General features: G+C 40.5%; 1 protein-coding gene across 2 annotated transcripts in view; it reads left to right on the forward strand.

The window, feature by feature from the left end:
* Nucleotides 1-26,964, forward strand: part of MAP7 (microtubule associated protein 7) — a 131,735-nt gene that overhangs the window by 101,534 nt on the left and 3,237 nt on the right. The window contains exons 9-19 of one of the 2 annotated variants that reach the window (XM_080390128.1): nucleotides 2,941-3,054; nucleotides 6,465-6,613; nucleotides 9,255-9,370; nucleotides 9,775-10,055; nucleotides 12,335-12,518; nucleotides 15,490-15,682; nucleotides 17,179-17,280; nucleotides 17,557-17,607; nucleotides 17,702-17,759; nucleotides 20,246-20,384; nucleotides 26,066-26,292. In XM_080390128.1, the coding sequence (XP_080246254.1) occupies nucleotides 2,941-3,054; nucleotides 6,465-6,613; nucleotides 9,255-9,370; nucleotides 9,775-10,055; nucleotides 12,335-12,518; nucleotides 15,490-15,682; nucleotides 17,179-17,280; nucleotides 17,557-17,607; nucleotides 17,702-17,759; nucleotides 20,246-20,384; nucleotides 26,066-26,292 (1,614 nt within the window). Of the gene's footprint in view, nucleotides 1-2,940; nucleotides 3,055-6,464; nucleotides 6,614-9,254; nucleotides 9,371-9,774; nucleotides 10,056-12,334; nucleotides 12,519-15,489; nucleotides 15,683-17,178; nucleotides 17,281-17,556; nucleotides 17,608-17,701; nucleotides 17,760-20,245; nucleotides 20,385-26,065; nucleotides 26,960-26,964 lie in introns of those variants that run through there. The other variant, XM_080390129.1, reaches the window with a different exon arrangement.

Below are 26,964 nucleotides of genomic sequence, written 5' to 3' on the forward strand. Positions count from 1 at the left end.
TCAGCTCCCTGGGACTTTGTGTGTTTTTCAGTTACAAGTTAGGCTATAAAGATCTTTGATCTGTTTAAACTAACCTGCTTGTAGCTGGGGATAGAGGTACTTGCTTGCACCAGCAACCCTATCATGAATGTGCTTCCTGTGTGGAAAAAAGGCGCAAACAGCCCTAAGAGTGATAGCTTAACATAGGGTGAGAACAAAAAATACTTTTTCCCCTTGTGTGTCAGTTGCTTTGAAGGACTGAATATTGAAAACATCACCCTAAGTTAAAAACAGTAAGAGCAAGAAAAAAACCACACCTGACCTCATTGTCTTGAAGTTGATCTTACTATTTTGGGATGTTCTTTGTTTCGTATTCAGTTTGCTTCAGTGTGAATTGGATACCAAAATTAAATTGTTCAGTGTATTTAAGTGTTAATACTCTTGTGCTTGGAACTCAGTGCACAAAAGTTTGTCTGTTCTAGGTTAATGGTGATACTACTAACATTTAGAATCCGTATTGAAAGCATCCTATTTGACACTTTCAGGGAGCTGTGTGTTTGGAAAATTCAGTATGTAATGACCTTGATCCACAAAGCCAAGTTTTATTTAAATGAACTCTGATCTAAACCCATTTTAGAGATTTATGGGAGACTTCACTCCAAGCTCCTGGTTAGAACTATTTTGACAGCTCTGAATCAGGCCCATTGCTTTTATGGAGAAGATTTTTTGTTGGTGTCTCTTAGCTCACCGCTGGTGCATACCAGCTAGCTCACTCCCAAACCCTGCCTCAGTGCTGTTAGTTGGATGCTGTGGGCACACGGTTGCTTCCAGTAAGTGATGTGGATATAAGTGCCTCTGTGTTAGGGGCAAAGAGAAGAGAGAATTAAACTATACTCACCTTTAGGGTAAATGACATGGGATAGGTGAATCGTGGCAATTCAGTGCTCAATGTCATCAGTCTCTGAGCTGTGTCCTCTTGAGACTACTTCATCTCTGGGGCCTTGTGTAAGGTCTGTGGCTGCCCCACAGGGCTCTATTACATTGTGACATTTACTTATCAGCTGTTTGCAGCCATACAGATGAACTCGAATTGATAAAGTAGTACTGATGTATTGGCGTAAAATTTCAGGGATTGCTTTCTGAAGTTGTATGATCTTTGTGTTAAACTACGGTAGAAGAATTTCTCCGTTGTCATCCGTACTCATGCCTGTGAGCCTTACCTAGTAAAGTCTGAGATCACGAAAAAGAATCTTGTCTTGCAACAGTAGCTTTGAACCATGATCATAGTGAGTGAGCATGGTGTGCGGAGAAGAAAGGAAGCCAAATTTTTTACCATTATTGCATCCAGTTTAATTGTAGTTCTGTGACTTTTCTTCATTATTAAATTACAAGCTTAATGATGATGTCTGTGCTGTAATGGAGGTCTCTGCAGGATATTCTGTGTCTCTCTATAATATGTACCAATGCAGAACAGAATCATTCATCACAAAGAGCTCTGGCAGTAGTATATTGTGTAAGGGCACTTATCTAGAGAGCCTGCTGTGTTTGAGAGTCCTGTATTTCTATAGTAATGCCCCTTATTGAGTTAGCAGAATTTAGGGGAGCAATCTGAGAAGTGAAAAACAGCACTAAGGGCAGATTAGGCAATTATATTTTCGTAGGATGAGATTGAGATCGGCCCCTCTATTCATGGGGCTCAGCATGGAGTAAATTAAAGACAGATTCAGAGTTTATGGCTATTAAGTGTGACGGATGTCTACCTTTAAAAATGCAAATTAATCTCAAGTTTATTACAGCTATTCACTTCAATGAATGTTTTAGAAAGCCTCATCAATTCAAGCTGCAGTTTTGTTGCCATAAACACCAAACTAGGGCCAGTGAATGCTGGAATGTAAGAAGACCTGATTTCACGTGCAACATCAAGATTATTGCTATGGTATAAGCTTATCATAATGAACTAGTATGGGAACTAGTTGAATGTTTCATTTTGTGATGCTCATTATAATACAAATTGTTGCATCAGAGTATCAAAAAAATCTAGTTCAATATAAAAAATAACTTCAGGGCTCTTTTGGTTACTACTTCATCATGATCAATGTTTATATAGTTTGTTTGTGGTTTTTTTTTAAAGGTCAAATTTTACAAGGCAAAAGGAATATATTTGCAAGCTAAGTTTGCATTAAGTAGTATTGAGAAAAGCAAGGCAAGGGAGTGATTGCAGCCAGGTCAATGTGTAGTGTTTCCAAAACAGACTAACGGCAAAAAATCGGCTCTTGTTACTGTTCTAAATTGAAAATTATCATTGGCAGTTTTTTTTGACAGAGAATTAACGATCAAATGTACTTACTGTATTCTGTGACTTCATGTACTACTGAGGCAACTGTAGCTGCTGAGCTTGGTATCTGCAGTTGTGCATTGTATTCTTTTGAGATGTTTTGATAAAATCTCTTTGACACAATCCTCTATATAGTACTAAGCAACCTGCTTTGTTTTTTCTAGCTAGGATTGCAGATTTTGGAAGATGTTTTAGTAATTGGTCTTTTTTGGAATTAAAAGACTACCATATGAGTAGAAAGAGTCTGGGACACAAACGTCTCTGCCCAAGTCTGTATTTAGGAGTGGCAACTGCTTTTCTAGTATAGAAGTTATGCTATCATTCCAAATAGGGAATGTGGCATATGTGTAAAATACCAGTATTGATGTAATAGTTCGCTGTAAATGCCACAGGCAGTAACAAAAATTAAATGTTCAGATATATGTGTTCCTATACAAATTCCTCTACTAAAATGGAGTAAGAATAAAATGTATTTCACTGCACGATTGTATGCTTTTGATCTCTGAAGGACAGTTTCAAGATTGTTGTGGTATGCAGTAGTGAGGAGAAAATATTGATACTTCTAGAACATGCAGTTGTTTGTGAAGTGTTTGATCTAACATCTTGCTTGTATGATGCACGTTCAGCTCGCCGTCTGCAGCTCAGTCCATGGGAGAGCAGCATCGTTAGCAGGCTCCTGACGCCCACTCACTCATTCCTGGCCCGAAGTAAAAGCACAGCTGCGTTGTCTGGAGATGCAGGTAAACCTAAGAGAACAGAGGCTTCACGTCTCAGCCACTTTTCCAGATTCCCTGTGGGACGTTGTAAAGTTATTGATCTAATTATGAGTGTATGGTAGCATCACAGAATGAGCTTGAATGTCCATGATTACATTGCATGACAGCATGAAATCTCATTTGTACAGCTGTTTGCTATGCCTTTTCCTCTTTCTCCCACCACCTCTTTCTTAATTTCTTTTGTCTCTTCATCAATACAACAAATGAATACACTACATGCAGGACAACAATGTCACACTGTCAGTAGGGAAATGTGCACAATGTTGTAAAGAGCTGATTCAGCACACTCACCGCTAAGATTGTGAGCTACTTGCTGCAAAGAATAGTTTCACACTCTACCAAGGCAATTCCCATATGGAACAAGTTAGGCTTGTCAAAGGGCCCTGGGTGCAGTGGATTTAATACACGTGAATTTAAATGTTTGGGTTTATAATAACTCTAAAGTTCTCTGGCAACCCCAAAACTGCTCCCTGCTGTACTTACTGAGGGGAAAATCAACATGCAGAAATGTGAAAATATTACCAGGTGGTAATTTAAAGACCAGGCAAAATTGAATTCCGCAGACAACCAGGTAATACCTGTTTATCATGTATTTCAGGCAGGTGACAGCTGCCTCCTGTCTTATCATAGGATGTTTTATGATCATACACTGGGGACTTTACCGCTATAATAATATATTGCTGCACACGCTGGAAGTTTAAGTCTAGGCAGGTCTTTCTTGTCTGATGTGGACAGGATTTTTATTCTGATTAAAGGACATAGAAGGTAAGAAGGAATAGAGATCTGGTAAGATTACTTTTAAAGAAGCTTTTACCTAAGCACTCTTATAACTAATTAGGCTGCAGTACATTTCCACAGGGGTAGTGCTGCAGGAGCAAAAATGCGCATGATATTCTGCAAACAGTGGAATTACAAGTACAGAATTCCTTTTCACTCTTCACAAACATCAGCTTGTAAAACTAATACTTAATGTCATCTACCAAGCAGGACATTGGAAATTCAGCCCTTCATTAGGGAATAGTTGAGAAAGCAGTGTCTTAATTTTGTAAGTGGTTACTTCACTGGAGCAAGTGTGAAGATTTTTTTTGTGACTGCTATTGCTTATTCTGTGCAGTAAATGCTAAACTGAATGGAATATTGAGAAAGATTGCAAATAGCAGGTATGACTGATTTGTTAGTCATCAGGCTGAGGTAATTCCCTGAAATGCCTTCCCTACACTGACTGGAACTGCACCACCCGGAAGAACAATCCATCTGCTCATTGTTTTCCAGGTATTATTCTCTAGGGGCAATAACTGCAATCCCTTCATGCAGGACGCTTCCTGGAGATTAATGATCAGGTGGTGGTAATGGCTCACAGCTGTGCTCTGAGCACTCAGCTCATCCCAGCCTGTCATCATTCCCTAGAAAATTACCCTGCTGTTTGGCTGTAAAGATAAGTTACAATGCAAAAAAATTAAAATAAAATTAAAGATGGATTCATGTCCTTAAATTTTAAGTGAGCTATTAGGGTCATGCAGCATAAGAGTATGTCTGGGTCTTTTTAAAATGACTCTCCAAAACCAAAATGTTTTTTAAATAACTCTGCAAAAGCTCCTCTGAATAGATGTAGTCCTGTTGGTTCAGGCAGGATTCACTGGGAGTGCTTCCTAAAGCATTGTTTGGCAACAACACAAATGAAAATGAACTGCTTGTCTTTTAATACTTATGATGTCATCCTTGGTGGTAACTTCAGATTGTTAGTGCACAGCAAGATAATTGATTCAGAGAGGGTTGAGAACCACATAAATTATAAGCTGTTTAAATCATACATTGTGCCACTGCTTCCAATCTGGTTTAGATACACTCAAAAAAAACCCAACCCAAAACAAAACAAACCAACAGCCACAATCAGAAAACCCTGTTTTCTTGTTTCTTGTTTTTTTGAAGTTTTTTTTAAGTTTGTCATCTTATTAAACATAAATCCCTATAAATGATAAAGCAAGCATGAGTGCTATTGCTGTAACACTTACATGAGACTGTATATAATGTCAATCTCTCAGTGCAAGAGAATTTTCAGCGTTGGTACTGTTAAGTTGATGAACTTTTCCTTTAACAGCAACTGTACTGTTGTAAGACTGAAAGAATTGACTGTATGTGGAACTGCAGTCTTTCACGTGTGCTTAGAGAGAGATCTACAGGCAAGAAATGTTGGATGTTTTTACTAAGGAAACTGAGGATGTAATTCTTTCTCTCTCTCTTAAAAAAAACAATGGGACCAGTGGTGGTGATGGTGGTGTAGGAAAGATACCATATAGAAGTTTTACTTTTCCTTCAAGTAACGTGCTGAATAATAATTATGCTAAGACCATATTAAATGACCAGGAAAGACAAACAGGAGCAGAGAAATAAAACTCTACAGTAATAACGTAGTTTTCCCCAGTCTTCTCCTCCTGTTAAATCAAGAGAAAGCCCAAGAGAATACTTTGCTGCAAAAAGTTCCCCGTAATACATTTTGCAGTGTTATGGTTCTATTGAATATGTAATTAGAACATTGGTAACCTGCCATTGGCAGGATATCTTTTGGTAATAGTCTTGTCCTTGTGCAAACCAATGAAAACTGCAATCCTGGGTACTCAAATACTAATTTCCAAGTTGATTTATTGTTATTAGTCTGCTTTTTGTAATGTGTAAAATAGTTTGCTGTTGAGAATGTATTTGAGTCAGCTGTTATTCTAGCATTATCAAGAAATACTAGAAGTTCTTAAATGGATGGGCTTCAAATATTCCTAAAAGAGGGATTTTGAAGATCACATCACTTGTTAAAAATTGTAGACAGCCATCACTGATTTTCTAGGTGAAACTGTTTTGTACTGTTAATGTGTTTTGATCTTTGTGTGTATGTCTCCTTTAATTTTTCTTCCACTTCCAAGACCAATTATAAGGCATTCTGATTTTCAATTTGATTATTTTCTATTCCAAATATAATTGAACCTTGTGTCAGTGCATCTACTAAGCTAGTCAGTCAGAGCAGTCATTGTGTCCACTGCTTTTTCAGAACCACCAGTTGTGTAACAGCTTAACAAGAAAACATTGTTACTCTCTACTACCCAGTTATGTGGCATACTTCTTAATTTATTTAAAATAAATTCTTAGTTTACAAATGTAAAATATGTGAATGCCTATTGAAATTGTATCATTACTGTATGTGTGGCCAAGCTAATGTACCAAATGATGGTTCTGACTTGAGAATTAGTCATTCCTCTATGTATTAATACCTTCTTTCTTTTCTGTCTTTCTCGGTTGTTTCTGTTCCTGCTGGCTTTCCTCTGTCAATTCTCCAATGCTGCTCTGTAATTAAAATTAATAAATAACAAAACCAACCAACACCGTAGTTATCCCCATTTGTCCCCGTTCAGCATCTTGCAGCCCCATCAGTCCTCTGTCCTACAAGACCATGAACTGTAGGAATCCAGGAGACCGAGCAAAACTTTATGCGTCTACTGATGCTGTTGGACGTAGGAAAACAACGCATCTTGCAGGGGTAAGCATTCCACGTGTATGTGAGCTAGCGTCTCATGTCATGATCACCTCATTGCATTGCTTATTAGGACAGGAATAGTTGCAAGGATATTGTCTAAGTCTGGTCCTTCCCCCTGCATGTCCCCACCCCCTCCAATTTGTTTCACGGTTGCCTGGATTTTAACTGAAATATAGTACATTATGTGGTGATGTGGCCTGATCATGCATGTTTTTCCACATGGATTCTTTGGTGCATATTTACAGAGTGGATGCCTTGGCTTCTTATGAGGCTCAGGGGCAGTCACCGCATGTGTGGCCTTTCCTCAAGTGGATCTTTGCTGCCTTTTAAGGCCTAAGCTGTTGTTGCAGCTTTTCCCTCAGTGGTGTTTTCCCCAGCAACCTGTTTTTGCAAAGCCTGTAGAATTTCATATCTTCTGAGGCCTCTAGCAAATTCAGCCGAGCCTCTGGGGTAAAGAGGCAGGGAAGGCATAGCATTCACACATGTCTACATACATGAGCACACAGAGCACTGTCACTTCAGCTTTACTTGCTTAGGAGACCAGGCTAGTAAATTTTTCCTCATTGGGAACGAAGAGGTTGTTTTAGGAGTATAGTTTGTAAGCAAAGCTTCCCACAGATCAGCTGTACATTCTGAATGATTTGGTAGCACTACTGTGACTGATCTGAGCTTTCAGGGAAAATCAGAACAGCACGATACAGGCAGACCAAATTCATGTTGACTGTGCTCCGAGCCAATGAAGATGCAGTCGGCTGCAGTTCAGATATAATTTGCTAGACCTGAGCAGTTATATTTTCCCTTGTACTCATCAGCCTGAGTTTGTTTACAGTGCAAGAAGAGGGAAGTCATCTCTGCAAATGATTGTGTAAGAGGTGCTTGCATTTTCATTTGGCCTGATGGGCAAAATGTCAGAAGGCAGTGCTGCTATTGACATCCTTGTTGGAAGCAGTGTTAATGAAAATTGCATGAATCATAGCCAGTACTTAATCTTCCAGGCAGAGGGTAGTATATCGAAGTTTAAGTTAAGATGCAGCTTTGGGATGTCATAGTATGCACTTGTTCCATTGCAATCTCTGGGGTCTTTCTCATTGCAAGTGGTTTGGGTTTTGGTTTGGTTGTTTTGGTTTTTTTTTAATTAAATAGAAAAAAACTTGGTACATGTTGTTAATACAAAATGACCAAGTTAAGAGCTGTTTTCAGTAGCTTGTATGATGAGGAGAATCCTTTATTCCTCTGTAAAGATTTGTAGTAAATCAATTTTTTACTTTATTGATATTAATTAAGTTTTTGAGACTAATAAAGTAGAGCTAATATAGAGGGTTATTGCTAGTATGTCAAAATTCTTGTTCATTGTAATGCATTTGTGCTGGCTGTATATGCTTTGTGTATGTTTTTGCTTTGTATATGTATATACTTTGATAACTCAGGTGATTATCATATTAATCAGTAGATATCTGGTAAATTATACTGCTAAAGAGCTGGCCTGAGTAATGAGTTCAGGATCAAGAACATCTATTGCTAATTTTAAGTTATGTTTTTGGCAACTTAAAATAACTAATTTTAATGATAATGACCAAAAAATACCTCTTGGATTTATGAAGATAAAGCGGAGGTTTATGCACTCATGAAGTTGTTTTCAGTCTTTCTTTTCCAGTTGTTAACCTGGTCTTCAGTTCAGGAGACAAGCATTGCAGAGCTCTCAGCTGGTGAGGTTCTAAAGCAGTGCTTTAGAACTTTTAGAAGAACATTTAGAGGTTCTAAACACGTGCTGCAGGGGTTGTGGTTAAGCCTCAGCCAAGATGATGAGTACCAACCCCTCTGCATCATGTTGGCTGAGTGGCAGCTCAGTGCACTCTCCATTATTCCCATTCTTCAGACTCCCAGAGTCTGAACTCATTATTCCAAAACCCTGACGTTTTTCATCTATTCTTAAATGGAGGAAGTATATAGATGCCTAAACTCTGATATTCCTTTATATCAATAGTTCTATTTATACAAACCAGAGCTATGACAGGAATATTTAAAAAAAATAAATCCCAAGATGAGAAATGAAGAAGGAAAAAGAGGAAATTGCTACCATGAGCAAGAGTCAATGGCAAAATAGTATGTGCTGTGAAATCATCCAAAGAAAAAAAATAATAGGATAACTGTTTTACCACATCTGAGGGCTTTGAGGGCATCTGTGGTGCTCATATATAAAAATGAAAGCAAAAAGCTCGTGCTTTATAGGGACTGTGACTAAGCATGAGCCTGGGGCGGGGGTGTTGCTCTTTTCTTCAAATGAAATCCTGGGTTTATGGGGAGTAGTGGAAGGTATTCTGCGGTAATTAGCAAAGATCAAGCCGTAAGAGGTAATTTTTTTGCTTGTGTAAAAATAAGCCTCTGCAAATTAGCCCATTACATCTTAGGACAGTAGAGAACATGATTTAAGAAGAACTCTTGTCAAATGCATATTTACTGATACAAGTGGTGTCAGATTGCAGGGGCTATGTTAATGAACTTGCTAAACAGGCTGTAGAAACTACTGACTCAGCACTGCTTTTTCTCAGCCCCCCCAACCTCTCATCCTTAACTGAGCTTGCTTTGCTTTCTTTAGCTGTGTGAACTCTGGCTTGACTTTGTCTTTTTGTTTCCTGAACTATAGACGGACAAAAAAGAAAAGGAAAGAGACCATTTGTCATCCAGCTTCTCAGCCAGCTTTAAAGGAGGTCATTTTTCTCCCAACCCCAAAGCTAGATCACCAGCTCCCTCTCCAGTTTGGTAAGTCAAGTACATGCTTAGCTGGAGGTTGAGCCATAGGCAGCTCTGATTGTTCATTTAATTAAATGTGAAACAGTGCAAACTTATTTGGTGATGTAGATGTTTTCTCTCTGCAACAAAGGAGAGATACTCATGCTTTTAGAAAAATACTGCTACTGCTTTGAGAAAGGGGAAGGAGGAGGAAGAAGATAGTTGGTTTCTTCCCTTGTGTCTGGGCTCAGTGCTTATACGTTTGGAGAGCTGCAAAGAGAAGCATTTCACATGAGAGCTAATCAGTTGCTCCAGCAGTCCTCCTTGATAGGAGAGAAATGGAGAAGTTGTTTTATTTTTAGCTATTGTAGAAATATGTAGGTGGTGTCCAGCAGAGCATGTCTGATCGTGATTGTCATTCTTTGGTTACACAGGCATGCATCAAAGTCTTTGCCTTTTTTGCCTGGCACACCCAAGCAGATAACTTCCCCACCTGGTTCCTCCAAAGTTTCCTCTGCTCAGGCACGTCCTCCTTCTCCTGGCAACATACGGCCAGTCAAAAAAGAGATCAAACCAGAGACTGAGAAGAAAAGACCAGAAAAGGAGCCCGAAAAGGCCAGTGAGGAGGGGGCAGAAGAGAGTAAAGGAACTTCAGCACGTGCTGGAGAATCTGCAACTCGGGAGGAGCTCACTGTCCAGGCAGAGCTTGCTCAAGGTAAGGAGAGGTTAAGGAATATCTGAGAGTCAAAAATAAAGATATTGAAAAGTGGTTTGTATTCACAGCACAGAAACAAGTAGTGGAGAAGGGCAAAGGAGAAGGATGCTATAGTCGAAGTGGTGAGCAGCACTTTGAATGGGATGTCTTTTGCCAAAGCCAGAGGAATTAATGGTTGGGACCAAAGACTGAGGCCTCAGGCTAAGCATTTTATATAGGAGGTTAGAGGACAGGCTTTGTACTGCAGGTGGAGGCCCCAACTGCCAGAACTTGGCCACTGGTTGAACGCAAGAATTTGGAGAAGGGCAAGTGCAGTATTTGGGGCTAGAGGGATGTTGCTGATTCTCCTAGGTCTGTGTTGCAGGCAAACGTAGCTGATTTCTGTCCGTTAACTGCACTGGCCTTCAACCTGTCTGGCTCAGGTACCTGCTGGCTGTGTAGTCACAAGAGCCAGGAAGTCAGCAGGCAGTGATCACTGATGGAGCCGTTCAGGCTTTTACAAATATATCTCACATGACTTTACTAATACCAATGAAGTTTTAAAGGGATTTTATGCAAGCTGTTATCATCTTTTCTGACAGCAGAGCAGGTGTGCATTAAACAGGCTACTTGTTATGCTGCCAGCTTCGGCACCTGAGGCAAGAAGTGATCCCCAAGCAGCACAAAGCTGTGCTCCCTTCAGAAGCACAGCCCTGCCTCGGCCCATTGTTAGGGAACTGCAAAGGGCTGAGATGCAGGAGCGCTGTCATTTACGGTTTAACTGTTACAAGGGCTCTCTGGTATGTTTCTGATCCAGGTTGTATTTGCACCCCTACATTTTCTTACCTTCTGTCCCCAAGGCTACCAAGAGCATAGCTCTAAAGGGCTCTCAAGCTTTAGGGTGATCAAATTACTTAACTTTTTATATTTGACCATCCCAGAATTTTCTGAGTTCCTAGCTACATCTTGGAGGTTAGCCCAGGCCTGGACTGTTCCCTAGTGGTGACTGAATACCTCTTCTGATAATATGAGAGATTACTGCTCTGGCTGAGGCTAAATTGTGCCAGCTCCCAGGGCTGGAGAACAGGCCCTGGAACTCTTTAAATTACTGGTGTACAAGTATCATTTGAATTTGAGGTGAAAGCCCTGAAGCAGTTATAGAAAGATCTGCATAGTTTTTACTTGATAGAAAAAGAGAGCAGAGGGGTCAGCAGATGTGACGGTTCAGCACAGAAAAAGCAGCTGAATTTGTGTTTGTATAGATGAGGTGTATGAGGGGGGAATCAGGGAGGAAACCCCTGCTGGAAGTTGTTAGTGAGGTAAGGAAAATGCTGAAATATTCCAAAGGGTGGTTAGAAATGTAGATTTAAATAACTTCCTGGCTGTTCCTGGTGACTTATTTTACATGTATCTTCCCAGAATTGGGATCTCATTCCATTGATAGCTCAGAGTCTGCCCTGTCCATGTTTGTCTGCATTACCAGATGTGATTACCCTGGGAATGCTTCCTTCAGTTAGCTTGTGTGTTGGTAATGGTCCCTGGCCTCTCAAGAAAAAGTGCAGTTGAGGTGTTCTGTACCTGTGCTAGAGAGTGCCAGGCAACCTTACAGAAATATGAACTAGTGTTTTCCTTGAGAAAAACCTGTAACACCTTCTCTACCAGGTGGCCAAAGCTAGTCTTGAATGAAGAATTTATGTGAAGACACTATTAAGATCTGAACACAAGCCATGGTTCACCAATAGTGGCAAAGCTTGTTAAGAAGCCGTGTTCTGGTCCCACGAGTTGCCTCAGGTTGGAGTAACTGCACAATTGATGATAGCTTGTGTCCTACCCTTAGTGCAGATCACTTCAGACAGCTGATGTTTGAGGTCACTAAAAGTGACTGGCCTGTCACCAAAAAGTCTGGCTCTGCTTTTCAGCTGTAGACTATCAGACAGAAGGAAATATAATATCACCATGTTTCTTTTCTGCTCACCGAACAGAGTTGGGCAAACTTGTGATGGTAGGGACTTGCTGAGTCAGCGTAACTCCTGTTGAGCACCCATCAGCATTTATTCTCCCAAAGAAAAGTTGGCTTAACCTTTCAACTGCAGCTGCTTTCACATGTAAAAAGAAACTTTCCTTAAGGAATATGAACCCCTAGCATCTAGAAATTTCTTCCTCCTCTGAATCATTTATGAAACCACGTAAGCTTGAAAATATTTATAGAATATTTTAAACTATTTTCTGTTCCTTTCAAAAGAGTGTCATCTTGGCTACTGTGTCTGTACAAACTAGTTTTCCTTCCTATGTGTTTTCAGCAGCCAGCCTGTCCCTGCCTCCTGCTCTGCCAGTTCTTTCTCCACCCCCAGCACCCACAAAGACCTCCGCAGGTACAACAGATGCTGAAGAAGCAACAAGGCTGCTGACTGAGAAGAGGCGCCTTGCCCGTGAGCAGCGGGAACGGGAGGAGCAAGAAAGGAGGGAGAGGGAAGAGTTTGAAAGGTGATTCTAGACCTCTGTAGTGGATAAGATACATTTTTAGTAGCCTCCTAGCAGCTTCTTGTATATATTCTGTTGTTAAAGTTGTGATACGTGAAGCACAGTACTGAAGTGCAGGAGGCACAAGTTCCTCCCTGAAAACAGATTTTCCTGTTGGGTTTTTTGTAAGTGCAATATATACCTAAGCAGGTATGTAAGGGTAAAACTTACCCCAAATAGTGCTTTAAAATAGGATAGGAAGAGAGAGCAGATCCTTACTGTTGTGATTCATTGTTTCATCAGAAATTAACAAGGCTATATTTCCATATTCCAGCTAAAGAACTCTGCATAGCTGTTTTTATCTTTGTGATTGGCACAATGTCTCTTACTTTGGGTGGTGTTCAGGTGTCCAACAGCTGTGACTTAAATCTTTTTGTTTTCTTATTTAAAATCAAGCCCCCCAACAGTTTTGGAGGATAATGGATGTTGTGTCTCATTTTCTACTAGCAAAGGATAGTAGATACTTATCTGCTATCTGAATACTTACGACTGTGGCTGTAACACCTTTTTAGAGGGATGCCATGCCTCTTGAATTTGTTGGACTTCTTTAACAACGTTGATGAACATAAAGACAAGGCAGGGCCAGTTAAAATAGCCCGTCTTTCCAGAAGACTCACAACATGATCCCCTCCCAAAAAGGTTTTTAAAGAAAATAAGCTGCGGCAAAAGAGTAATATGGTGAATAAATACTAAGACTGAAATATTGAAAACAAAAAGTAAATAATCAGCTATCACAGTGAAAGGAGTTTTCAGTCTGTGCAGTGCCTTCATAAATTAACTTGGAAAGGCGTTGTGACCAGTGAGATACTGCTGGTCTTCAATGAGATATAGTAGTTGTCAAATATTTCAGATGTATCTTACATTGCTGAGATACAAAGCGGAAGCTCAATTGCAATCCTGATAAGCATAAAGGAATGCATATAAGGAAATAATCCTCCATTTGACTCAAGTGGTGGTGGTGGTCGTCTCGGGGCTAATTGTTTCTGAAGGAAGAGATCTTGTTTGGAGTTGAGTGTATGAAAGTATCATGTGAGTCACTGTCAACAAAATAAATGAACTCTTATGAGTTACTAGAAAGGGAGAACAAAATTAAAATGTCATTCTGTACTATCAGAGGTGAATCCATGTCTTGAGTGTTGAGTTTTATACTTTTTGAGATAGTAAAATCAGTAAAACCAGGAAAATAAGTACAGGCAGACATCAAAGAAGATCACAAGCTGTGGTGGGCTGACCCTGGCTGGATGCCAGGTGCCCACCAATGTCGCTCTATCACTCCCATCCTCAGCTGGACAGGGAAGAGAAAATAAAACAAAGGGCTCATGGGCTAAGATAAGTGCAGGGAGAGATTGCTTACCAATTCCTGTCACGGGCAAAACAGACTTGACTTGGGGGAATTAGTTTAATTTATTACCAAGCAAATCAGAGTAGGATAATGAGAAATAAAACCTAAATCTTAAAAACATCTTCCCCCCACCCCTCCCTTCTTCCTGAGCTTAACTTCACTCCTGATTTTTCTCTACCTCCTCCCCTGCAGGAGGACAGGGAATGGGGGTTACAGTCAGTTCATCACAAGATATTTCTGCCACTTCCTCCTCAGTGAGGGGACTCCTCACACTCCTCCTGGGGTTCCTCCCATGGGAGACAGTGCTCCATGAACTTCTCCAACATGAGTCCTTCCCATGGGCTGCAGTTCTTCTCATGCTGCTCCAGTGTGTGTCCCTTCCACGGGGTCACAAGCCCTGCCAGCAAACTTGCTCCAGTGCGGGCTCTTCTCTCCATGTGTCGACAGGTCCTGCCGGGACCCTGCTCCAGCATGGGCTTCCCACGGGTCACAGCCTCCTTTGGGCATCCCCCTGCTCCAGCGTGGGGTCCCCCCATGGGCTGCAGGTGGCTATCTGCTCCACCGTTAACCTCCATGGGCTGCAGGGGCACAGCCTGGCCCACCATGGCCTTCACCAGGGGCTGCAGGGGAACCCCTGCTCCGGCGCCTGGAGCACCTCCTGCCCCTCCTTCTGCACCGACCTTGGTGTCTGCAGGGCTGTTGCTCTCGCGTATTCTCAGTTCTCTCTCCAGCTGCAAAATGTGCACAGATTTCCCACCCCCCACCCCCCCTTCCTTCTTAAATACGTTATCCCAGAGGTGCTACCACCATTGCTGATGGGCTCAGCCTTGGCCAGCGGTGGGTCTGTCTTGGAGCTGGCTGGCATTAGCTCCATCAGACACAGGGGAAGCTTCTAGCAGCTTCTCACAGAAGCCACCCCTGTAGCCCTCCCCACTACCAAAACCTCGCCATGCAAACCCAATACACGTATAGAACAGCTTTCATATGAAAATCTACTAAACAGGTAAGGATTCTTCAGCTGGGAAGGCCACCTGCCCTTTACTTCTGAGTGGGGATATCATAAGATACAAAGCCCTAAATAATTTGGGTAACATCAAAGGTGAAGTGGAAAAGTAATTAACTCCCAGAATACAAGGATGAGGGGGCACTAAGTGAGGTTAGGAGGTAATGTTCAAAAATCAGCAGAATTAAATACTTTTTTTAAATTCAGGAGTCACTGCCACAAGATAAAATGAGTACCAAAAATGTCTACTATTTCAAAATATAACGAAATGAAATTACAGAATGAAGTGTTTTGCAAGATGTATTAAAGTCAATTATACTGTTTCTGATTCAGAAAGTATGAGAGTCATAGATCAGTGAAAGCCAGGCATATGCTGGAGAAGTATTCGTATTGTCTTCAAAGTTTTTTATGTTCCATAGAGCTTCACCTCTGGCTGGTGCTGGAAGCAGAACTGCCAACTCATGAGACAGTAGTGCAACCTTTATCCAGCTGTTCTGCAGTGCTGGTGTCTTGGGTCAGGAATCTTGTGGTTTGGGGATTTTCCCCTCCTTTTTTTACTTACTTTCCTTATGCTTGTTTCATGGTTGCAGGCAAAAGAAGGAGGAGCTGTCACAGAGGATAGCTGAAGAAAGAGCTCGCAGAGAAGAGGAAGAAGCTCGCAGACAGGAAGCAGAAAAAACCCGAAAGGATGCAGAGGAGCGGGAAAAGGAAGAACGGCTGCGCCGACAGGCAGAAGAGAAGGAACAGAAGGAGAAAGAAGAGATGGAGCGTATTCAGAAACAAGTATGCTTCCCTCCTGGAATTTCTATGCCAGTCTGGGTGGCAGTGAAGTGGGTGAAAAAGCACCTCTTACACAGTACCTAGATCAGAGGGATATCTAAAATTTAAGTGCTATATGTAAAGTGAATAGGGTCAGGGCAGAGCTCATTCCATAGAGTGGTCCAAAGAATAAAGAGAGTTCTTTTTGACAAAAACATTTGGTAAGGAGTTGGGTTTTGTTTGGTTCCCTGTAGAATTTATTTTTTTAGAACAAATCCTTTCCTATTCCTGGTAAATCGTGATGAAAAAAATAGAGTTGTCTTGGGGGACTTTAATGAATGGTGTTATAGCAGACAACTCTTTATTCCCACAGTTAAAGAAAGTCTAGATGCCAAGATAACTAACTATTCAGAGTGTCAGAGATAAGCACTGCTGAGTTGTAATCCTATGCCCAATACTGCTTTTGTGTGGGGCTAGTGGGAAAGGATGGGGTTTGATCACTTTAATCAAGCCAAGGAGAACCTTTACCTGGTGCAGCCCTCCTGAAATCAGAGCAGCTACTCAAAAGATATAAAAGTAAATAAATAAAAATATAATTTTTCAAGTGCTGTCATTTTTGATGGATATAATGTTGGTTTACTGACTGCAGGAGAGACTGTGGTAAGCTTTCTGGATAGGATTCCTCTTGCACGTGCTTTTACTTTTTGCATGCGCTTTATCGCCCGCAAAACTCAGCACTTTAATCTGCCTCATAAATGTTATTTTTTTTTCTTCTGGTGTATAATTAAATGTATGCTTCTGAAAATAAATGCTTAAAGGATGATGTTAGTGAATATAGCTTAGAAACTGTAGTTTTCTTTTTCAGAAGATAGATGTTGCTTTCTTTGAAATGCTAAACTGAGGTACATCCCCAGTTTAGCACTCAGAGATAGAGCATGGCCAGCGTTTTTTGGATGTTAAAGCTGTAACAAATGAACTTTGTAGTAGTACCATTATACAACACGGTCGCTGTCAAGGAACAAGGCCTCTCTACAGTATATTCCAGACAAGTTTTACATTTAATTAAAAAAGCAGGAATGGAAAGCTTGTGTTAATGTACCTGTGGCTGTTTGTCCTTGGTGTCATTAAGCAATGACTCTGTTGGCCAAATAAAACTTTCTGCTGCTTCTGTGTGGCTCTCAAAAACATCCACCACTCAAAACATGAATCTCTTTAATACTTTCCTGGCTGCTGTTTTAGTGCTGAAGGCTAGGAAATTTGTTCCTTGTTTGTAATCTGACATGTTTTCATGCACAGAACCAAATATGTCTATTGTTTAGTTATGCATCTCCTAATGCTATGCAAACCATGGAGATTAATCAAGAAATGTGCAATTCAGTCTGAAAAGGTTTTTAGTGACTTGTAAATTCCAAAAGTGTCTTTTCAGCTGTAGGTATGTTGTAGATATGCAGTTAAGCAGATATCAGTGTAATCTGTCCTTAAAAGTAAATTATTCCTCACTTCTTTTACCATGAACTCAGAAAGAAGAGGAAGTTCGCCTACGGGAAGAGGCAGAGCGGATTCGATTAGAACGTGAAAAGCATTTCCAAAGAGAAGAGCAAGAGCGCTTGGAAAGGAAGAAGGTAAACTCAGTACACATAGAGAAACAGTAATTTGTTTTGCCTTAGCAGTTTGCTTCCACCTCAGCTGTAGATATAAATGTGCCTTCAGAAAAGCCGCAGTCCTCATCTGCTTAGCCTGATGTGAAAGTGAAGGCAATATTGCCAATAGTAATAAATATTTCATCTTTTTGCAATAAACAGGTGCAGCTGATAACTGACAAGCAGTTTTGGTTTGAGAGAGATATTTTTAAATTAATGCCAGCAAATATTATTTTACCGTTTTATATTTCATTGTAGAGGCTGGAAGAGATCATGAAGAGAACTAGGCGTGTAGAAGCTGTAGATAAGGTCAGTGCTGCTACATAATGTGTAAATATTGGACTCATTTCACTTCTTTTTGCCTGTGCCATTTTTAATTTACAAAACTGTGCTTCTTTTGTAGAAACCAAATGACCAGCAAAATGGACATATATCGAAGGCAAATATTACTGGAGAAGCAGGTATTGTGTTTAATTGTGCCCTGAGCACAACAGGTGAATAAATGCCTGCTAAGCACAATGATTGGAGATACAGTTCTGAAACTTGGCACCCTAATTGCAGTAAAGAAAGCCATGAGAGGAGTATAACTGAAATCTTAGTAAACATTATTTGTTTAGCCTTTCCATATAGGTAGTTAGCCCTTACTAAATGAATCAGCTGTTTTAGCAACTTTGTCACATTGACGTTTAAGGAGAGGGAGTTGATTACCAAATCTAATTTATAAAGTGAAAAGAAACAAATTATTTTCTGATTCTGATGAAACTGATTCTACAGTTTCTTTTGCGTAGGATTACAGATGTGATTGTTGCAGACTTACTCCATTTTCTTAAAGGATTATTTCATCTCAGTCATCGAAAGAAACTGTCATTATTCTAAACATCTCCCTGTGACTTCTTTCTTCCATACCTGCTGCCTTATTTACTTAGTCTTAATTTCCTTTTTTTTTTTTTTTTCCCCCAAACTCCTTGAAAAGCCTAGTCTTCTCACACACCCACACTCTTAGTCTTTCCTTCTATTCTGTTCCCTCTATCTTTTTTTTTTTTTTCCCTGGTCATTTTAAATAAAGTTTTATATAAAATTTTAAGACTTGGAATAAATGAAAAAGAAAATGTAGCTTATATTCAACAATCACCAAGTATGAATTGGCAGTATTTAAAGACACTGAAGTTGAGCTATGAAATGGCTTATCCTCTTGTAGCGTAACATATTAAATGACATATCTTTTTTCTCCTTTGTATTTGAGTTGAGTAACATGGAAGACAAATAACAGCACTGGCTGATGTATGACTTTTTTTCTTGATGTTTAAAGTGGACACTTACAATTAGCACTGCCAGGAAACATTTTGACACAGATTTCATTATATGTGTTTGGAAGTTATTTATTTATATATTGTCCTTGGGAGGGGGGGAAGTTTGTGAACTGTTAATACTGTGTGTATCTGGGATGTCATCTTTTGCTATAGTTATTGATGAAGGTGCTATTATCCGTTTAAATAGTTCTTGAAACTATAAATGGCTCTCTAACCTGTGGGTAGTGCTTTCCATCCAGAGGTGGAAGACTAGTAAGTACTCAGTTTCCTAAGGCAGAGGAGAATTTGGACCTCCATTTCCCCAAGCAAAGGCTGAAGTCCTTGAGTGACTGAATAAAGAAAAAACTACCCTCACCCTCAGGGCTGCTCTACTGTTTGGCTTTGCTTTATCTAGATGTGCTATTGAGTTAATATGAATTAATGGACATATTTTGGCCAACTAACTTTCCATACCACAGTCTAACAGACTTCTTCTGACCATACACAAATGGTGACTTTTTAAATTTTAATTTTTTTCTTACTGTTTGACAAAACCTGAGGAGACCTTTGTGGGAATGGCCAAATCACACAATGAAATGAAATCCATCACCTTTTTGTCATTTTTTGGCCTCTGCTTCAAAATAGGAGATAGCTCTGCATTTCCAAGGAGAACTTTTTCTTCTGTTTCCTTTTATATGTTAAGTCAGTGTATCTTCCTCTTATTCCATTTGTAGAAGCACTGAAACCTTTATTTCTAGTATCTTCCATATAAAAACCAAATATCAGACTAAGACATGCAGTATAGAAGTTTCAGCCCATGCATTTGGGGTATAGCAAAACCGCGCGGCTGAAGGAGGGGCTTATCAGAGGAGTTTTGGGTAACCAAGATAAACGTGTCCAAGCCTATGAATGCCAAATTGTCCTTGCAATTATTGTAACAGATGCTAGTATTGGGGGGGGGGTGTGTGTGTGTGCTACTGCTTCCTTTTACTGAGGTGCATGTGAATTGGAGTGACTGTAGATACAGTGCGGAAGTTGTACTTCAAAAAAACATCTGGAGGCAGGCCAGTAACATCTATCATATGGTCTCTGGATGAAGCACAAGGATGATCTAATTTTATGTTGCTGTCTACAACATTTTATAGTAGTGATTTGGTACTTGTTGAAAGAAGTATCCTTTCCATGGAGATTTTTGTCTCTTGATTTCCTTTTGGATTACAGTCAGTGATCAACACTGGAACCAAGAAATACCAGTGTATGGAACTGACGATGTCCCAGTGTTCTCCTATTCCATTCTCTGTTGTTGCTTGAAAAAGGACAGTGTAATATTCTGTCAGATATCAGCCTATTTTGACCACTGGCTTGTGTGCTGGAATTGTGCATGTCATTGTAAGATGTCTATTCTTGTCTGTAAAGCTACACCTTTGAAATCTGTGGCATTTACTTTGGACATGAAACAGGGCAGGGCTTGTGTGCCCAAAAAACTTGACAAAGGAGGCAGGGTTGGGGAGGGATGGGTATGTGATCCTTTTTTTCTTTTTCTTTTTTTTTTTTTTTTTAAGCTGTAGCTTGCCTTGATTGTGCTGTCTTTTGTAGGAAATGTTTTATCCTAATATGGAGGTAGATTTGTTCTATGAAAACCTGTTTTCTCTCTCTAGCCATAAACAGTCCTGCATCTCCTTTGGAACCTGCAGGAGGACCTCAGCTTCAACATGCCACACAGTCTCCGCACAACAGCAAATCTGTCACCTGCACACCTGTGATTGTTTCACATCAACCTCCTGTAAATATGGACAGGTAAGAACATTGCTAAGTACTGGAGCATGTTTAGAGGATGAGGGTTACTAGAGTAATAAATTATTTTCCCATCCATGTATTTGTTAACTAAGTAAGAGACAGCTGTTCAATCTGCCTTGTTTCCTGTTTATCTTTTCCTGTGTTCAGAAGAGAACTTTTATCATCTTTCACTTAGCAGTAACCCATTTTTGCCAACTGATACCAAAGAAATTTTTAGAAATACAGCATGTTCTTTGCAGTGTCTGGAACAAAGTGTTGTTTTGCCAGTGCTACTCATTTTGGCTTTGCATTTTCAAACCCCCCCCCCTTTGTTCTCTATAAGAAGAATTTGGGGAGGTAGATATTCAACATTGGGTGTGCTCTGTAGCCACAAATCAAAGTCACTCAGACTTCGAGAAATTGTTGAAATGCTTGAAACCTGGGTGTTGAACAGAGTGAAATCTGTTACATAAGCATGAGCTGTCAGTTATTTCAATTTTAGTAATGCAGAAAGCCAAATAATCCCTTAGTCCTTTCATGTTTTATGCAGGTAGTGCCAGAATATGCATGGAAAAACTTGAGTGTGGGAAGCCATCACGCGGTCCGCAATGGGCGGTATGTTGCAGGGTGTGATTGGCACTAATTGAAGGAGGAATTTGCCCTCTGTCGGTCCCTCCATATGCCTGAGGGATCTTAGCCTGCTTTCGTGCTGACAAAGATGCTCCTGCTGAGAGAAGTTCTGTCAGTGATGCCAAGCCCTGAGCTGCATTGGATGAGCTGCACAGAGCTGCCTCGTAATTGTCTCGGGCAGCTAGTAATGTTAATCGCTCCCAGCCTTATACGCACCTTGATGTTTGTAATGGAAAATGTGCCACACTAATGAATGCTGCCCTGTGGCATTATAATCCATGTGGAAGGAACCTCAGAACGGCCAAAGTGAAGAATGAATAAATGAGATTGAAGAACAGCCAGTAAAGCTGGAAGTGCGTATAAGGCTGTGGAAGAGGAAAACCGACAGGCCAGGTTGGGACGTGGAGGGACTCTACTTTAGAGGTACATCCACAGTGACTGGGAAGGCAAAGGCTGAAGCGAAGCACTTAGTAGCATCCTGGTGTAAGCTTAGCCCGGGCAGCCTGAAAAACTATTGTAAGGAATACACAGCAGCGTAGATGCTATCGTATGGTAAAAGCCACAGGTGCCAACACCGGTGCTACTGCGTCTCATGTGCTGTGGTGGTCTGACATCTAGATATACCTGACATTGTAGCATACAAATAGCAACAGATGGAGATGGTCTGTTGTGTAAGCACCTCACTCCAGCCCCAAGAAAGATTTGGCTTTTGTCTGGAAAGGACTTGAGCATGTTTCAAGGTCAAGATAGTTCAGATTTCCGACCACAACTTACAAAGGCTTTGTCTGGGGGGCTTATGGCATGCGTTTGTATGGGCAAGAAGAGGGAATGAAGGAGAGGAGTCTTCTTAAGGCCTAGAGCAGCAGTCAGACTTGTTTCCCTCCTACAGTGTAGGAAGTGTGGGAAGCTTCGCTGGCTCTAGGACAGAAGTTTAAGTGTCAGCGGGTCTATTTTGTACAGGCCTGGGGTCTAGCCCTCAATGTATTTCTTTGAACAGGACTGGGGGTTGGCATTCAGTGACCAAACCTAGAATACCTTGTATGTGGGGTCAGTCCCCAGACAATGCAGGTGCTCTGTCCCTTGCGCCAGTAGCGCTGAAGGAGGGTGACTCGGAAAGCTCAAAGAGGTTTGTGTGAAGATGAGGAGTTCTACTCTGGGGCATAACGGGAAGTTGCCTGACTGCTTACTGTGCTGAACCTTCATCCCTTTTCCTCCCCATCACGTCATCCATCCTGTGTCAGCTCTGTGGCTGGGATTCAGTTGGAAACAGCATGCTTGCTTCCGTGGTCATGAGTACGATGCAACTGAGAAAAAATTAAAGACTTCTGGCAAAGTGAAGGCAATTGATATCAATACTTCACCACTCTCTGTGCTGCTTTTGATCAGCAATGCAGATCTTGTTTACTGGAACTTCATTAGCTTTCCAAGACAGTTGATCTTCATAAACCCTAATGAAAATGCTGTGATCTGCTGCATTATTTAACATATTTATATTGTCAACAATTGTTAGTTTTATTAATAAACACTTATTGCAGATGATAGATTGGCGCAGTCATCTACCCCACCTAATAATTTGACAAAATTTTTATTGGTATTCCTACTCCTGTGTTTTAAAAAAATGAACATTAATCAGTTTTACTTAGGCTTAAAGCTTCTTCATTTTGCATTGTGAATAAAAAACCCAACCAACAAACCAGATATATTTGCTTGTGAATTGAGCTGCTCTACCATGTTAGCACTCAAGGTTTTCAAATAGATTTTACATTAATTCTTGGTTCGTAGAAAAAAATTTCTTATTTCATAGTTTTCTGAGTTAAAATGATGTGTCTGAACTTGAATGTGATTTTTGTGGTATGTAGTTTCAAGTGGTGCTGCAAGGGTTCTGGTTTTGCCACCTCTGCTTGCTCTGAGTGTCTTCTCCACAAGTAAATTCAGTTAAATGATTTAATGCTTGAATGCTAGTGAAGGATAGTGAATTATTATTGGAGGTGGGGTTGGGCAGGGAGTGAACTCGTATCTGACCTACAAGTCTGTGGTGAGAAGACTCACAATTGAACTTAAATGAAGACATTTCTCATTCAGGTGTTGTATGATGGAAAGGGCAACACTAAGTATCTTTTAAAATGGAGCATACCATGGAAATTTTCCAGTTATATAGTAAAGTACCTAGATCTACCAAGAAAACTGGCAGTTCATGGATACTACAATATTATTAATGGCGTGTTAACTTCTGGCTAGATTCTGAGGGTTTTGTGGGGTTTTTTTTGCCCAAGGAATGGAAAATTGAATTTGAAACAGCTGTTGAAAGTAAGATATAATGTTAAAGCATTTTCAAAGTTCTAGTAAATTATAAGATTCCAAAAAGATTTTTTCCAGATTCTAATTTTTCTTGCTTTACTGAACAACAGAATCCTGGAATAAGCACAATTTTAATTTATTATGCAGGTATCTCACTACAAGCACACTTATGATAGAATGCCAAAATTACCCAGTTCTTTCTGCACTTTATGCCTGAAAAGGGTATCTCCAGTGTTGCATTGGACATCAAGACATTGCTAAGAATGTAACATAAGACAGTAAGAATAGCTGTAGCAGGTCAAAAATCCATCACTTTTGTGTTCTTTGCTTTAATGGCCTGTAGTGGTCACTTAGGGAGAGAGTATAAGGAAAAAAAATTCAGTACCAGGAGATTCTCTGGTAACGAAGGGTTACTAAGAATTGTGATCCAAATGCAACCACAGGCTCAAGTAGTCCCTGAGCTGCTAATTACCAGAAGCTGGAGGATATACCAATCTCTTAGGAGTTTGTCTAATCTCTTTTTGAGCTTATGGCCTCTAAGATGTCCAGTGGAAATTAATTCCACCGTTCCATTTTTTTTTCCATTTTTTCCTAAATTTGCTCCCCTAGTAATTCGATGCAGCAAATAGCATAAAATGTAGAGGATTTTATAGCATAAAATTTAGAAGATTCGTAATCATGGTTTTCTCTTCTGTAGCCTCTTTGTGATTGCACAGACTACTCTGTCTCAAAAGACATCATTCAAGTCTGTGAATGCTGGTCTAACTCAGCATGTAATACTGGCAGTGCAATGACAAAGAAATATGAAGAACTATTTATGAAGTCAGCTGATGAATTGGATAGAAAAACTTAAATGTTTGCAGAAGCAAGAGGCTTCTTCATTGTACCAATACTTGTTGAAGTCCTATGCTGCTTAATTTATGTGAATGAGCAGTTGCTTACTTCCTGCCTTTTTCTTACGCCACTCATCAAACTTGCTGTGTTACCCTAGCTCTAGTAAGGTTATTGACAGTAGACTGGGATGAAATAAGTAACAGGAAACCTTATAGTGAATAGTAACCTATAACTATACATTATAGAGCAGGTTTTATTAGTCCTAAAGCATTTCACAGATTCTGCTCCTCATCTTACAGACATGGATCTCTGGCACAAAAGGGTGATGTGACTTGTGATGTCTCCCAGGCAGCCAGCAGGATTTCTGTGTCTGCTCTCAAACTCAGTGCAGTGAAACATATTTTTCACTTTAAAATTTGCTCAGCACATCCGCAGGTGAAAAAAGGGGAGTTCATTTCTGAGGAAGAGCTGGTGATGGTTTGAAAAAGTGGGAAAGGCTTGATATGAAAACCAGCATGTTGTTCTCTCAGGAAGTCTGGGCTCTGGGTAAAGCATTGCCACATTCAACAGAGCAGTAATTATTTTCTGTCTCTTGGGAAGTACTGTAAAACAATTCTGTAATTGTTTGTGAAGAGGTGGACACCCGAAGAAGCCAGCAAATGAAAATAAACCATATGCCAATTGCAAGGTTTTTTAAGACTAGTAAATGTACTGTCAGGAGAAAATTAGCCTGTGAAACCAAGCCACCTGCTCAGAAACGCCCTGAGGAACCTCATAGCCTAGTTCCAATCTAGAAAAATCTAGGAAAATTGCATTTGAGCCTTTATGGCTAAAGCATTTCTAAACAACCTGAACAGTCATGGTCCGAATGGGGAATAGGTACCCAAAGTTGTCAGGACCCAACTGTTGACTTAAGAAGCGCACCTGTGAAAGATCAAGTGATTTTTGAGTGTCAGTTGAGTACTTGCCCTTTCTCAAAAATGCTATGGTCCCACTACTGCCATCCTGTTCACTAAAGTAGCACCTTAGCTTTTTGCCTCTGGCAGGATGGCTCATGCCACCTGGAAAGACAGCGGGATCTGACAATACAGCACCTAGTGAAAGGGTGGGCAGCGGAAGGGCAAGACTGAGACATGATCACGGATCTTCTCAGGGGAGTATGTGTAAGTGGAGAGTGTGTCTCTGCTTGTGCTGCTCCTGCCTGGGGCAGACGTAGAAGAGCTTTCTCATAAGGCATCTCTGTCAAGTGGGAGATGGAAAAAGAAACTGCAGGCTGGCATGAAGGATGCTGGAAGGTGTTTCTTCTGGCTTGGGTGTGATCAGTGGGAGGAGTGCAGAGTTGGGTAGTGCCTTGGAAATAAGCCTAAGAACTTGTAGGGGAGGAGGGACTGAAAGGAGAGCTGCACTGGTAGGGGACTTATTTTTCTCTGGATAAGTGGCAGGTAGAAGAGGCTGCTCCAAAGCTGGAGGCAGGAGGTGATCCAAGAAATAACAAAAGTGCCAGTGATCTTATCTAAGGGCAGTTACATTGATTCACAATAAGAGGAAGGGTATAGCAAAGGTTGTGAGAGCTGGAAAAGGTGTTAGAGGCTGTAAATTGCAGTAGGTGGGTGGCTCAGGATAGCAGTGGTGGTGCTGCAGCCGTTTTCTTATTGCTTCCCATTGCAGCCACTTCTCAGCGCTGCAGTGTCCGTAAGGCGTTCTGGGTGTCGTGTAGCCAAATGTAACAACTACCCTGTGTCTTTGAGGGAAGGCGTGTCTAGTACATAGCCGCAAAAACAGATTTTCTACTGTGGTAGAAGCAAAAGTTTGTTTCTACTGGCTAAAAGAATGTTTGGCATTAATGCAGAATTCTCTTCCATTTGTAATGTTGCTTTGAGGAAAGCTGTATTTCTGGTTTAGATGAAGTGTGTGAGGAAAAACCTATGCTTCTCTTTCAGCAATCTCAATCCAGAGAAAAATGCGAATGGAAATGGAATGTCTATGCAGAATGATAACTTTGAAGAGATCATAAACCTGCCTATTGGTTCTAAACCATCCCGGCTGGATGCCATGAGCAACGATGGAAGCAATAGTCCTGAAATTCCTTTGAATCCAATGCTAGCCTTTGAAGATAAGGGGACTCTTTTGCCTCAGGTTGATAGTGTTCAAACACATCAAACAGCAGGTAGGTTTGCCTTGGTTCATTAACACTTGTAATGTGTTGTAATTGACAGAGGACTTAGAGCTCTTGACATAAGTTGATTAATTTAAGCATTTTTAAACACCATATTATTTGGGGAAAGGAGCATCTCTCCTCTTTGTAAAGCTATTTGTGCCAAGTACATACAGATGCAGTGCAAATTATGGTGAGGCCTTAACTCTTCTTTGAGGGAGGCTTTCTAAGTACACTTTACTTTCTACCATTCAAAGTTGCTCGAAAATGTTTGCTTTCAAAACAGAATTTATAAGTGACAGCTGCTGTTCCTAGCTTATGATCAGCACTCATCTTCCAGTCCTGTAAGCGTAATATCTGATAAGCACACGCAGAAGGGGAGCTGGTATCTACCTTCTGGGTAAAATTCTGGATGTACTTCCCTCATCAAGTTCTTGCTGACATTAATATTGAGGGATGGTTTGCAGCACACTGGATTTTTCTGAATTATGTCACAACTTTTAAAGGATGTTAGGTAAACAAATACTAATTTAACAGATTAAATTGGACTACCGTTTTATTTTTCTGTGGCTAGAATATGTAAGGAAAATCACCTTACAATAAAATAATCACATAAATGCATAGCATTTTAAGTAAGTACTGTCATGCTTTGCTGACCTGTCATTTTTGATACCTTCTGTTGTA

The sequence above is a fragment of the Falco punctatus genome, assembly GCF_963210335.1.
Source record: "Falco punctatus genome assembly, chromosome: 5".
NCBI lineage: Eukaryota > Metazoa > Chordata > Aves > Falconiformes > Falconidae > Falco > Falco punctatus.